At 38.1% G+C, this 13360-nt stretch overlaps 1 protein-coding gene across 3 annotated transcripts in view; it reads left to right on the forward strand.

Moving 5' to 3' along the window:
- The window catches only part of LOC120725146 (macrophage mannose receptor 1-like), a 51117-nt gene that overhangs the window by 21648 nt on the left and 16109 nt on the right, over positions 1-13360 (forward strand). For 2 of the 3 annotated variants that reach the window (XM_040017854.1, XM_040017864.1), the window contains exons 1-5: positions 10833-10968; positions 11160-11516; positions 11752-11922; positions 12064-12219; positions 12965-13087. The exons of the other annotated variant lie outside the window; for it this stretch is intronic. In XM_040017854.1, the coding sequence (XP_039873788.1) occupies positions 10890-10968; positions 11160-11516; positions 11752-11922; positions 12064-12219; positions 12965-13087 (886 nt within the window). In that variant the 5' untranslated portion in view covers positions 10833-10889. Of the gene's footprint in view, positions 1-10832; positions 10969-11159; positions 11517-11751; positions 11923-12063; positions 12220-12964; positions 13088-13360 lie in introns of those variants that run through there. 3 annotated transcript variants of the gene reach the window in all.

Here is a 13360-nt window from a genome sequence, read left to right on the forward strand (position 1 = left end):
GTTTCCCATATGGTCATATCACAAAGAATATGCATCTGCTTAAATCAAATTCAAGTCAAATGGTTAAAAAAATAAGTTCACACACAAAAAAAAAAGAGATACCACACTGGGAAGGGTGAAGACAACTGGGTTGCCCGGCCCTGGCCACGAGGTGTCCCTTATTTATTTTTCAGGGAGTTGGCAACCCTACAATTAGATTAGCATGACCAATTATGCAAATTAGGCGATGACGTCATTTAGCGACTTCTAGCGACTTTTAGGACAACCAATAGCGATTTTCCTTACTGAGGAGTTGGCAACACTGCGTGTCTGGGCCCAAACTCCGCTGCAGGTCCATAAGTCAAGCAATCACTGTGGAAAACTGAGAGTTAAAAACTGTCAAAATCATGCCTATTCAACTACGAAGTTAGTTGGGCCAGATTTTCAAACCGAGGACTTTATCTGGGCCAGATATTTTTTTTGAAGCCAGTAAGCAGCAGATCATGATCAATTTCAAACCCACACAACTGTACTGAAAAACAAGTATTTTTTTTATTCCTTTTCCCCTGTAAATCTGGTGGTGACCTCTCACAAATGCACACCAAAAGGTCCATTTAAAAAAAAGGGAGCTATAACTAAACTATTTTTTGCACATTTGAAATAATAATACTTGTTAGGTGTAGCTGTGTGCAGACAGGAATAGGACCCAAGGTGCAGACTCCGGAGACAGTCATAAACTCAAAATGGCTTTAATGTGATACTCAAAATATAACATAACTGAAAAAACTCAAAACAAACCTAACCTGGAGAAATGACAGAACACACAGCTAGGAAAACGGTAGATCGCGACACGGACACAGAGAAACACAGGGCTTAAATACACAGAGGGAGCAATCAGGGAATGAGTAACAGGAGGGAAACACAGCTGGGGCAAATCAGAACTGACGAGACAAAAGGAAGCGTAAACTGAACACACTGAGAAAAGACAGAGACCTTCAAAGTAAAACAGGAAACACATAACACAGACTGAACAACGACACAGACTCACATGCAGGCACTACAGAGGGAACAGAGACGTGGGACCAGGGCAGACACAAACACTGACTGGACACGGGGATATAGCCACTAAGGATACACATAGACGCGAACTAGACAAGGGGATGCAGGTGATAGGGGAGACAGAGCAACTAAAGAAGACAGAGACATAAACCATAAGACAGAACTCAAAGAAACCAAAAACTAGAAAGTATAAATAATATCATAAACTCAAAAACCCTGGGTCAACGACCCAGGCATCCTAACAATAATAATAACAAAAAACATTTTGATAATTCCCTTTCAAATTAAAATAAATATTTCGCTGACCACTCACTTTTCCTGCCACGGATGGAGCCCCATCGGTATACAGACACGCTTCATATCCAGACCATTTTCCTCAAAAAGAGCTTAAATCTTCTCAAACATCATTTCGCCAGCTGTGTGTCCCTCTAACGGTAGTAAACCGAGCAATTTCCCATCCAAAAAACGGACATATACGCATAACTGTGCATTATCAGTTCTGTCTGTGATCTCCTGCTATAGACATTACATCAGTTTTCTTCAGGTCATCTAACAGCATTTCAAACTCGTCTGACGCCAGAACTTCAATTCTACGAATATTTGAACTGTCCTACAGGGGTACGTTTTTAATAGCAGATGTCACACTCACTTTTCACCGCATCCACCACGGCCAGCATGCAGTATTTCATTGTTTCAGAATCTGTGAAAGGCCTTTTCTTCTTCGCCAAGAAGCAAACACGAAGGGAAGATGCTGCAGCTCTCTCTTGGGCTGTACAGGACCCTCACCATGGTAGTACAACTCCGGTTGTAAGATTATTAAACTCGGTAAAATGAATAAGTATTTGTCAGTCCAGGCAGGGTTAAACCGACAGTTTTCATTGTCAATTTTGCGCTTTTGGAGTGAGAAAGACATGCTGTTGTCGCATCATATATTACAATGATTGTTTAATATGTTTACATCACGGTGCATTGTGGGTTAAATATTGCTAGGCTACTAGGAGTGTTGCATTCACAGTCTACACTACGCTGTAGGAATTTTAATTTTTTTAAAATTAATTAATGAATTAATTTTTTGCGTTTTCTCTGTGTTTCTGCCAGGACCACAGGCAGGGCCACTCGCAGGTTGCTTCTGGGCCGCATTTGGCCCGTGGGCTGCCATTTGAATAGGCTTGGTCTAAATCCTTTCATCTGTAATAAAATGATCAGTGTGGCTGTTCTACCAGGTGTAACAATTAAGTTTAACATCCAGGCATCCATGAAAACGGAATTTTCATGACATTTTGACATTTAATGGAGTTAGAAGTTAGCAGGGAGTTAGCACGGTAGCTTCCATCTAAATACAATATAGCATGTCCTGACTGAGAGATTTCAGAAACTTTTAAAACGTACAGCTATCACTTCCGACATAAATGAAGACAGAAAACTAAACAATAGTGACGTTTGTAGGGTTACTGAAGTTTGGCTAGCTGGTATATAACGATGTTCTTTGTGATCACTAGCGACACAGCTATGTTAGTATATTATAAACAGTGAAGCTGGAGGATGAACGCTAACTTTTTCCCACTCAATAAAAGTTAACGTGTGGATTCTCGGTGGTCAGGGACCAGTGTTGGGACTAACGCCTTATTAAGTAACTCGTTACAGTAACTACGTTATTATTGTGGTAACGAGCACGGTAACTAGTTATTATGCCAAAATCAGGAACGCGTTACTCGTTACTGGGATTTAGATAGGCTCGTTATTCGTTACTCCTTGCGGTGGCTATCGCGGAGCTTCCACAGATTCAATAACATTAGCAAGTGGTGGAGGCCAGCAGGATGAAAGAAAGGGGAGGCAAGAGGAGAGACCCGAAGCGGGCGCTGGTCCGAGAGTGTCAGGTGAACTGAACTTCAGGTAAGAAGTTATGACCTGCAGTCTATCTGGGTCAGATATAAACCAAGTTTAGTTGGAGTTTATTTTCGTTGTGCTGACTTTTTCGTACTGCGTGCTAGCTAGCATGACAGAGTTTCTATACAGCTGGGTGGGTGCTATAATGTTACTGATGTTGAACTTTATTTTGTTCATCAGGTTAATTATTAGAGTTGCCAACCGTCCCGTAAAAAACAGAATCGTCTCTTATTCAGAGAAAATATTACGCGTTTCTTATTGAGGTGAAAAGGAAAACAGTTTGTCCCGGACTTCAGCTACAATGAAAAAGACACAAAGCTGGATTTATTCTGTGTTTACGCTGCACAGCTGCCTCTTATTCTCTCATTCTCTCATTCTCTCCTCTCCTGTTTCTACTTCAATCATAAAACTGATCGGCTTTTCTCTCTTGTCTGTTTATTGCCCACTTTGCGCCAGAAAGAGGAAACCGCGCTAAACAACAGCAGCACATTTAAGCTTGATCAGCTGATGTTAGAATTTATTTAATATTAATTTCTAGTACAGCTGATGTTTGCTGGAGCCACAGCTGTAAAGCTGCTGGTCATGATGTCGGTTTGGTTATCTGGTGAGAGGGAAACATGAAGATGAAACCAGGAGATGTCCTTACTGAATCATCAGAGCTGAACAGGTGATGGAGAAACAGGTTTACCTTTTAGGTGACATGAATGAGTTGAAGGGAAGTTATGAACTGTTTCTGAGAGACAAATAACACCAGGATCCTTTTCTAAGTAGCTGACAGCTGGTAACTGTGCAGGGGCGGATCTAGCAAAGTGTTGCCAGGGGTCCATGTAGGGCATTAACGGGGAAAGGTGGGCACAAGGAAATACTTTTCTTTCTTATTCTCATTTAAAATGTCTAGCTTTTAAAAAAATAATTATCTGAGTCTTACAACAAACAATTGATAGATTGATACATATATACCATCAGAATAGTGAACATCACTGTCACAACAGCGTTTGTTTTCATTCAAAGGCTTTATGATTTTTCCTATAATGGTGGGCCGGTCTCTAGTCATATTCCCCGGGACGATTTTTTTTTGTTCCAGTCCAGCCCTATAAGCAGCTCATCTGCAGTCTGGTGTTACCTACATCTTCCTATTCAGAAGGCAGAATTTCCGAGTTCTGAGTACAATCGAAAGCACCTCGACTGCAGTTTTTGTGTTGGATGTAAAAAGCAGGCTAGAATCATGTGGCGGTCAACGACGGTCCAGGCGTGGGATTTCTCTCGTGGAAATGTGCACATTATTTTTTTCCTTTCTATTGGTAGGTGGCACAATGCACTTGTGGCAAGTAAGCAAGCTAGAAGACTGGCAAACTTGCTGGGTATCCAGTTACGGAAGCAACACATTAACAAGAGAATTCTGAGTAAAACCAAAGTTACTTTCCCTAGTAACTAGTTACTCTGAAAGTAACGAGTAATTTGAAGTAACTGAGTTACTTTTGATAGAAGTAACTAGTAATGTAACTAAGTTACTAATTTAAAGTAACTTACCCAACATTGCTTATCATCTTTGTCCTTTATCTTTGGTTCCTACATTGGCCTCTACATAACTGCATGCATTGGTGAAATGGAAATCTGGAGAATGTGCAAACAAAATGGGGAAGTTATAAAAGGAAAAAGTGAAGTGTAAGGACAGGAAATTCAAAGCAATATGGGTTGAAAATAGGAAAAAACATGAAACATGCTGTTATATATTTGTGCTTGACATTGTAGTTTCAGATTGGATATTACTTTTTATTACTAGGTTATGATTTCATTTTGATCTTTTAGTTATTGAGTTTTTCCTGTCTTCCTATTTTCCGAATGCCTAGTCTCGCAATAGTCCATCTGAGAGATGATAAATTAATGGTTAACAGTTTTTAAGACCTTTAATGATATAATTTGCTTTAATTTAGCAAAGGTTCTTTTTTGGTAAAAACTGACCTTTACAATATTTTGCCATTAAATAAAGTTTTGATGTATGTTCCTAAACAATTAAGTTCTTTGGAGAGGATATTTGTGGAGCTTGGATTCCAAATAATGTAACTTCCATTATGCTATTTGGATAGTACAGATTATTAGTTTGACAGTAGTGTCTTGAAAGTTTTTTTTCCACAGTATCATTTAAAAATAGGAACTTCCCCTTTTTGAATAAGTATTAATCACTGGGCCAAGTCATTCTATTTGATGGTAACTCTGACATGTCTGAGGGCACAAGTACATCACTTGTGATCAGAAGAGGGTAGAGTTGCTATAGAGGGGGGAAAAAGGTAAAATAGCCATTATCTTGCACTCCATAACATTTCAAACAATTCGGAAGTGTTTTTACAAGCAGTAGTTCATCAATTTAAACTTATAATGACACAAGTCACAGAAGACAAAGATCTAATTGAAAGTCTAAATCCAGACAGCTTTCACTTACTTACACATCAAACGCTATTTGTAGATGAAGAGTTTCATATGTCAAGGATCTATTTGTAACATGTTTTATTTTAGTATTCATTAGAACTGTTTTTATCTTTTTTGAGTGCATTATCAGCCATCTTAATAGTCTTGACATGTACAGTGTATACACAATAGTGTTTATTACAACAGAAAACCAGAGATGTTGTTTTGAAACTTGGGAGTAAAAATTACCGCTATTGGAGCTCAATGGGAGATGTTAACTTCAGCCTCACCACCTCTGATGCAGAGATTCGAGGAAACATGCAATGGGTCTACATAGAACATACAACTAGCTCAAAGTCTTCTCTTTATCAGACTGTTAAATGTTCAAAACCGTTTTATTGAGCAAGTATTTGCTAACTTCATTAAACTTACAAGCATCACTGATACAGATTGTTGAGTACAAATCACAGCTTGTGGTTATCTGCACTGTTGTTTGAAATCTGAAACTACAAATTCTAAACCCAATAAGGAAGTAGCAGATATAAATTGAGAAAGTTTGATACTGTTTACAGAGAATTTTACGTCCTTCCCTATTCCTGACAATGTTCTGACTCACAACAGGAAGCTTTTATGCTGGGCTGTGAGACCGCTGTAGAGGACATTGACACTTATATTATTTAGAGTTCTAACTTTTTAAGTAATTGCACAATTTTGCATTACAACAAAATCTGATGGTCAGCAAAATGAAAGCGTAATTTTTGCAGTTGTTACTGTCTGGTAACTCCGTGTTTATGTTTATTAATTTTTTAGAGTTTTGTGGTTTTTTGTTATTTTTCTTCCAGTGTTTAGGTGTTCTCTGTGCTTGTGTTCATTTTACTTTGACGGTCCCTTGTCTCATTTCTGTTTTTGTGTCCAAATTCAGGGGAAGGATGCTCCGAAGGATCCTACCTACGTCATGTAGGTAGGATCCTTCGAAGGCCGGGTATGCAGCTAGAAGCAAAAGGAGCTAGAAAGACTTTATCATCATCGCCGGCATGTTTTGTACCTTAGGCTCATCAGAGACAATCAAACAATTTTCTTTAATCGACACGCATTTAGGAATTACTTAGCTAATTTCATGAATAATTTCAGCGAATGAATTATTGCCGGGGTGTTGTGCCAAAAAGTGTTTGCCTGCCAAAAACTGATTTCCAATGTTTCTGTGTGTATTTTTAAGTGTGATATCTTTATCTATGTTGGTAAATAGACTTCAGTGAACAGGGTTTACAAAGGGGTTATATATATAATTTAAAAATGACCTGTTTTTAATTGCAGACTGGGATTTCTAATCAATTTAAAGGTTTTTAAGCATACCTGAGACCAGAAGTTTTGGTCTAGGCTGACTGATAAATCTGCTTCCCACTTTGCAATAGGAAGGGATATTGATTCATCTATTTTAGAAAGTGTTCTGTATATTTTAGACAATAATTTGGGGGATTTAAGAGTAAGAAAATGTACCGCACTTGGTGGTGTTTGTAATTCAACTTGACCGAGGTTAAATTTCTTTTTTACTATGGATTTAATTTGTTGATATTCTAAAAATCTTTTCTTGTTGATCCCATATTGTGCAACTAGTCTGTCAAACGGAATAAAGTCTTTTCCTTCTAATATTTAATTCCTTTATAACTCCAATCTGGAAAATTAATCATATTATTGTTTTGTAATATGTCAGGGTTATTCCAGATAGGTGTACGTTTGCATGGGATTAATGAAGACTCCGTTATTTTTTAGAAACTCCCACCATGCTGTCAGAGAAGAGCTGATGTTGATGCTTTTAAAGCATTCATGTCTTTTGATGTTTGAGCTGATAAATGGTAGGTCTGAAATCTCTAGATCCTTGCATAGTGCCTGTTCAACATCTAGTCAGGGCTCATCTAAGAAGGTATGTTTTAACCATCCTGAGATGAACTGAAGCCTGTTGGCTAAGAAGTATTGTTGAACGTTAGGCAGATCTAGTCCTCCTTTATCCTTGGTTCTTTGTAGCGGTTTTAAGCTGATACGTGGGGGTTTATCTTTCCAAAGGAATTTAGAAATATACAAATCCAGAGATCTGAACCAATCTTGTGATGGTTTGTTTGGGATCATTGAAAATAAATAATTTCTTTTTGGCAAGATCATCATTTTTATAGTGGCGACCCTTCCCATGAGTGATATGGGTAGAGATTTCCATCTAGTCAGATCGCCTTGTACTTTCTTTAGAAGTGGGATGTGGTTTAATTTAGTTAAGTCTGAAAGCTTAGGAGAGACATTAATACCTAAATATTTAATATTTCCAGATTGTGGTGGGGCAGAAGAAGAATTATGGAAGGAGCAGTTAATGGGAAGAACTGTAGATTTTGACCAATGAATTGAATAATCTGAAACTCTTGAAAACCTGTTTATTAGTGTAATTACCTCAGAAAGGTTGGTTTGTGAGTTTTGGAGAAAAAGCAACACATCATCCGCATAGAGACTGATTTTATGTTCTACGTTCTTACATTTTATGCCCTTAATTGTTGTAGCCTGTCTAAATGCTGCTGCTAGTGGTTTGATAAAAATTGCAAACAGTGAAGGGGAGAGTGGGCATCCCTGTCTGGTGCCCCTCAGGAGACAGAAGCTGGAGGATGTCTGGTCATTTTTTCTGACACAAGCTGTTGGGGAATTGTATAATATTCTTAGCCAGTTTATGAAAGAGTTTCCAAAACCAAATTTGTGTAAAGTTGCAGATAAAAATTTCCAGTTAACTCTGTCAAACGCTTTTTCTGCATCTACAGATAATATTGTGGTTTTAGTGTTTTTACTGCATGAGTAGTCTATTAAATCAAGCAATCTACATATATTTGTTGACGAGTGCCTGCCTTTTATGAAACCAGTCTGGTCAGGATGAATTAAAAGGGGGGGTTATCTTCTCTAATCTTTTTGAGAGAGCTTTGCAGATTATTTTGAGGTCTACATTTATAAGGGATATTGGACGATAGCTTGAGGGAAATAAAGGGTCTTTGCCTGGTTTTAGCAGGAGACTAATGTTGGCAGAATACATATTTGGTGGTAGTCTGCCATTTTTCTTGATTTCCTGCAACATTCTGTGGAATACTGGTGCCAAAATTGTCCAGAATTCTTTGTAGAATTCTGCAGGATAGCCATCAGGACCTGGAGCCTTATTATTGGGCATACTTAGCGCTTCCTGGAGTTCACCTGGTGTCAGTGGCGAATCCAGTGCCATTGCTTGACTGTCTAGTAATTTTGGAAGAGTAGACAAACAGTAGACAGTAGCGAAATAAAAACAACAAAACAACTCTTAGTAATTGCACATTTATTAAAGTGTGTTCTTAAGAATTATCTTCTTGATAACACAAGTTATCCCATGTCTTCTGGCCTGCAAGGCGGTGACTTTCCCCTGCAGGCTCATCTTCTCCAGAATTGTCCTGATCACACACAACAAATAAGAGAAGAGAGGAAACCATGGCAACTATGTTAATCCCTAAATCCAAAAGTTTGCACAGGATAACATAAGACAAATACCGTCTGGACATCACAGGTTCTGTACAGCAGCGGTCCCCAAGTCGTTTGGTATCGGGCCGTGAGAGTTGAGGCTCGGTTGTGAAATTGATGGTTTTCAGGGTTTTTATCGTTAATTCGGTTTCCCTGGGTCTTTTCCCGTGTTGTAGTTGTGTCTCTTATTTCGAAAGAAATATTTACACGTTACCATAGCGACCATAGAGCGTTAAAGGGCAGAGAGGAAGATGTTACTCTCAATGTTGTTCGTGCATTTTCAGGAGGATGCTGCTAATAAAGTTGTGCAATTACACAGTGAATTCACATTTATTGTTATATTTACAAAATACCACAGTTTTTGTCTTGGTCCTATCATTTTATTTTGTTGTATTTTTCCACGACACCTTAAAGGCTGCTCCGTGTCTGACATTAAACCGGTCCATGGCACAAAAATGGTTGGGGACCGCTGCTATACAGCATGAGGGTTAATAAAACCGTACTCATATGAATATGATGTGTAAATTGATTTATTCTTGTACCTCCATGCCACAGTGGCTGAATTCTTCACCCCAGTGAAGAGGTGATCATTTTCTTCTCGTTTTAATAAATTGAGCCCTTTGGTCTTTGTTCCCTAAAACATATCACAAAAAGGTTAAATCGCAAAAATCAAAATTGGCTGTATGGAAGCGGTAATACAGGATAAACTGTGGGACCCACCTTACAAGCTAGTTTACGATTATTTTAATTTAAAAAAAAAACATGTCTATGCAGATGCCCACTGCTTAACAATACAACCACTATAACAATTTAACTTTTGCACCACCAGATGTTTCATTTTAAATCATGCTTTTTATTGGTTTTTGTTTTTTAATGTCTCTGTAAAGCACTTTGAATCACCTTGTTGTTGAATTGTGCTATATAAATAAACTTGCCTTGCCTTGAATTTGGACACAGCCAACATCTCTAGCCTTGTCTCCCGTTAGTCTCGTCAAGTGTGATAAGTCCCAGCTGTGCTCTTCCTCCTGTGTCCCATTCCCTTGTTATCCCTCAGTGTATTTTAGCCCCGTGTTTCTCTCTGTCAGTGTTGTGTCGCCCCCTCATGCTGTGTGTGTGTTTCCCTCTGTGCTCCCAGTCTCTTGTCTCCAGGTTTCTTAGAGTTTAGTTTTAGTTTCTAGTTTTAGCTTGTTTTTTGCAAGTTTATTGTTTTTGGAGTTTTGTCCTATAACTGCAATAAAGCAGCCTCTTAGAGTTTACTCCTCTGTCTGAGTGTCCTGCATTTTGGGTCTTACATCCTGCCTGCCCCACCTGTTTCATGACAATTACCCTATGCTTGTAATTATCAGTAATAGCTGCTCTCCGGAACAGATGTGAATCATGTTTGGCTATGCTTATGTTATGTATGGCCCAAAACGGCTTAAGTACCAGAACATGGTAAGCTCTAATATCGACCAGTAAGGGACCACCACACTCACACTGCAATGGGGTACACAAGATTTATTTTTTCCCTCAGAGTCAAACTACTGGCTGAAGACACAACTCTGGCCGCAACTGTTGCAACACTTAAATCACAATCTGAGTCCCTGTATCTTTCTAACACAACTGATGAATCACTCAGATGATAAAAACCTATCCTAGCTTCATGTCGATATCTACCCAGATGACTACATGACAAACTGTTCTGTATTTTTATTGTTAGTGTTTTTTTAGGGAAAATACTGTACACCACAAATTTATGTTGAGTTTTTGAGTTTGTATCTATCATAGTTAGAGAGTTCACTTACATGTATCTATAAAGTGAAGTTTTAACTTTAATTAATATTTTACTTTTACTATTTCAACCAAAGAGTTTCAAGGTTATTTATCTACACTGTTTGCTCAGTTGTCCTTAGCAAAATTCACAGTAACTTTCCCTCCCTTTTTCTTGTGAAACATTACTGATCATGATGAGGCAAGACAGGATATATAAAGACTCATGGTCGACGATCATTCGCACTCTATGTTTAGGTCCTGTGCAAGGAGCTCATATAAAAATATAAGACATAGGAATGGGAATACTAACAATGAGGATAACTTCTACAGCTTTTGTACTTCTCATCCAAACATTTGTCTGTTTGGCTTCAAATGGTACTGTAATCCAACTATTAATTTTATTTTTTTCCTAAGCCTTTTACAGAGTATCGTGCATAATTAATGTCCTGCCTATCTGTACTATATGTAAGATTGTTATGTCCTCTATTTCTCTATAATCCTCTATAACCTATTCTTTATTTTTTACATCTCCAACAGTACTGTTTTTCAATATTTTGTCTCTACAGATTCCCAATTTCAACTAATTAACAGGGCCACTGGTTTTTGTTTGGTAAAATTAAATAACCACTGCAATGACATTCGCTGGACATCTGGGGATCGACTTTTGGTCCAGTATAAGAACAAGTGCCTGGGTGTTCAGGGAAAAACTGTGGGCAGTGAAGTAAACCTGTATGATTGTGATGAAACCAGTGAGCTCCAAAAGTGGGAATGCAAGAATGAAACTGTGATCGCTCTCAAAGGCCAAGAACTTTACATTGACCTCACTGCCGATAACACAGCCGTGCTCTCAAATAAAGTTGTACCCAGTAGCCACCTTACAATTTCTGGGACTTCCAGCGGTGCTTGCACAAGAACATATACAGGTAAGTGAAATAAATAAAAATACATTGTAAAGTAATTCATAATAACTTTTATGGAAATAATATTAGTGGCATAATAAATTTGTAGATTTTCATATTTAGTTCCAAAACAGTTGTAATGCAAAGATAGTGTGTCAAATGATTACAAGATGTTCAACATTTACATTTATAGTTGCTTAAACTATTCAAGCTATTCTTTGTTCTTTTCTTATATGTTTTCCTTATTTTGGTCCTTCAGAACTTTACACCATTGAAGGAAATGCAGCTGGGAGGCCGTGCATGTTTCCTTTCTTTTACAAAAGCATTTGGTATTCGGAGTGCACTGCAATTGAGTCTCCAGGGAACCGTAAATGGTGTGCGGTTGAAACAAAATATGATCATGAACTCTGGGGTTACTGCCCAACTAACTGTAAGTACACAACAAATTCTAATACAGGTTTTCAGAGTAATAAGCAGAACCTGGACATCCAAATTTAAATGTTGAGGAACGCCATCTTGAGGTACAAGGTCAGTGTAACACTATAATACTTTGACTGTGTTTGTGTCACAGCCAAAGAAACTTGGAACAAAGACCCTACAACAGGAGCATCTTATCAGCTGAACACACAGTCAGCGCTGACCTGGGATCAGGCTGACGCCAGCTGCAAACAGCAGAGTGCCTCCCTGCTCAGTATCAGCAATCCTCATGAGCAGGCTTATATTTCAGGTAAGGAGACAAGTCTCCACACTACACTGAATATATTGAAAACAAAACGTTTCATTTAAGCTGAGGTTTGACAAACAGCTAAAACTTGAAACATTAAAGTTACTGTGGTAGGGCTATGCGATGTGAGCAAAATTTCGTACTCTGATTTAAGACATTTATCATCACAACAACAAAATATATATATATATCACAAATTTTAAATTTTATGTAAATTCTGTGAATCTCGGGACACTCAACTTGCTTGAAGTGTTTTCAGCTGGGCGTCGTGTACCTGGAGTCAAGTGTTAGGGTTTAGATATAAGTTGTAACGGCCACCATTTTCTTTGTGAGTATTTATTACACGGCGTGCTGCTGGGAAAAGCCTGTTCTAACGTTTGAGTCTAAGGTTTATTTTTTAGCACCTAAAAATACACATATTATGCATATTCTGGCGCGCTGGGTTTACCGTCGTTGTTGCTAACCACAACGCGTAAAAACAGTTGCTTGTCCATCCGTAGTGTAGTTATTTTAAATATAAGAGAAAGAGAGAACTTTAAGAAACTAATATAGCCACTACAGTGACCATCAAAAGGATGAAAACATATTGCCGTAAACAGTTTATTTTGCAAAACCATGAAACAAATGATAACGTAATATGTGGTCTGTAGACTGTAGACACTGCTCCAGCTGATGATTATGTTTTGAGTATTACACTTGGTAACTTTTGTTTTCTCTGTCTCTTTTGTCTGTTAAACTCTACTGACAGCACTATTAGGGGCAAATTGGGGACAGGAGTACAAGCTCTGGGTTGGACTGAGCTTCCAGGATTTAGATTATGTGTGGAAGTGGTCTAATGGGAATCCTTATGCATATCTGAATTGGGATTCAGGTAAGTTTACTTTCAAGTTTCAGGAGCTTGTGTTACCATTCTGATGATAATTCATCTTACTATTGTTAAATTATCTCATCAATTCATCTTGATCATGTTTGCCATCTGTTTTATTTATATAAGAAATCTTGTCTGTTAGCAATTAAATATTTTTTTTCCCTATTTCTTATAAATTTCTTCCACATGGGTGTGCTAGCCACACTGTAACCTGTTACTGGTCAGCAATTTCAACCACTGCTAAATTATTGTGGTGGCGTTGTGTATCACATAGCC

The sequence above is a fragment of the Simochromis diagramma genome, unplaced genomic scaffold (assembly GCF_900408965.1).
Source record: "Simochromis diagramma unplaced genomic scaffold, fSimDia1.1 OVJJ01000205.1, whole genome shotgun sequence".
Taxonomy (NCBI): Eukaryota; Metazoa; Chordata; class Actinopteri; order Cichliformes; family Cichlidae; genus Simochromis; species Simochromis diagramma.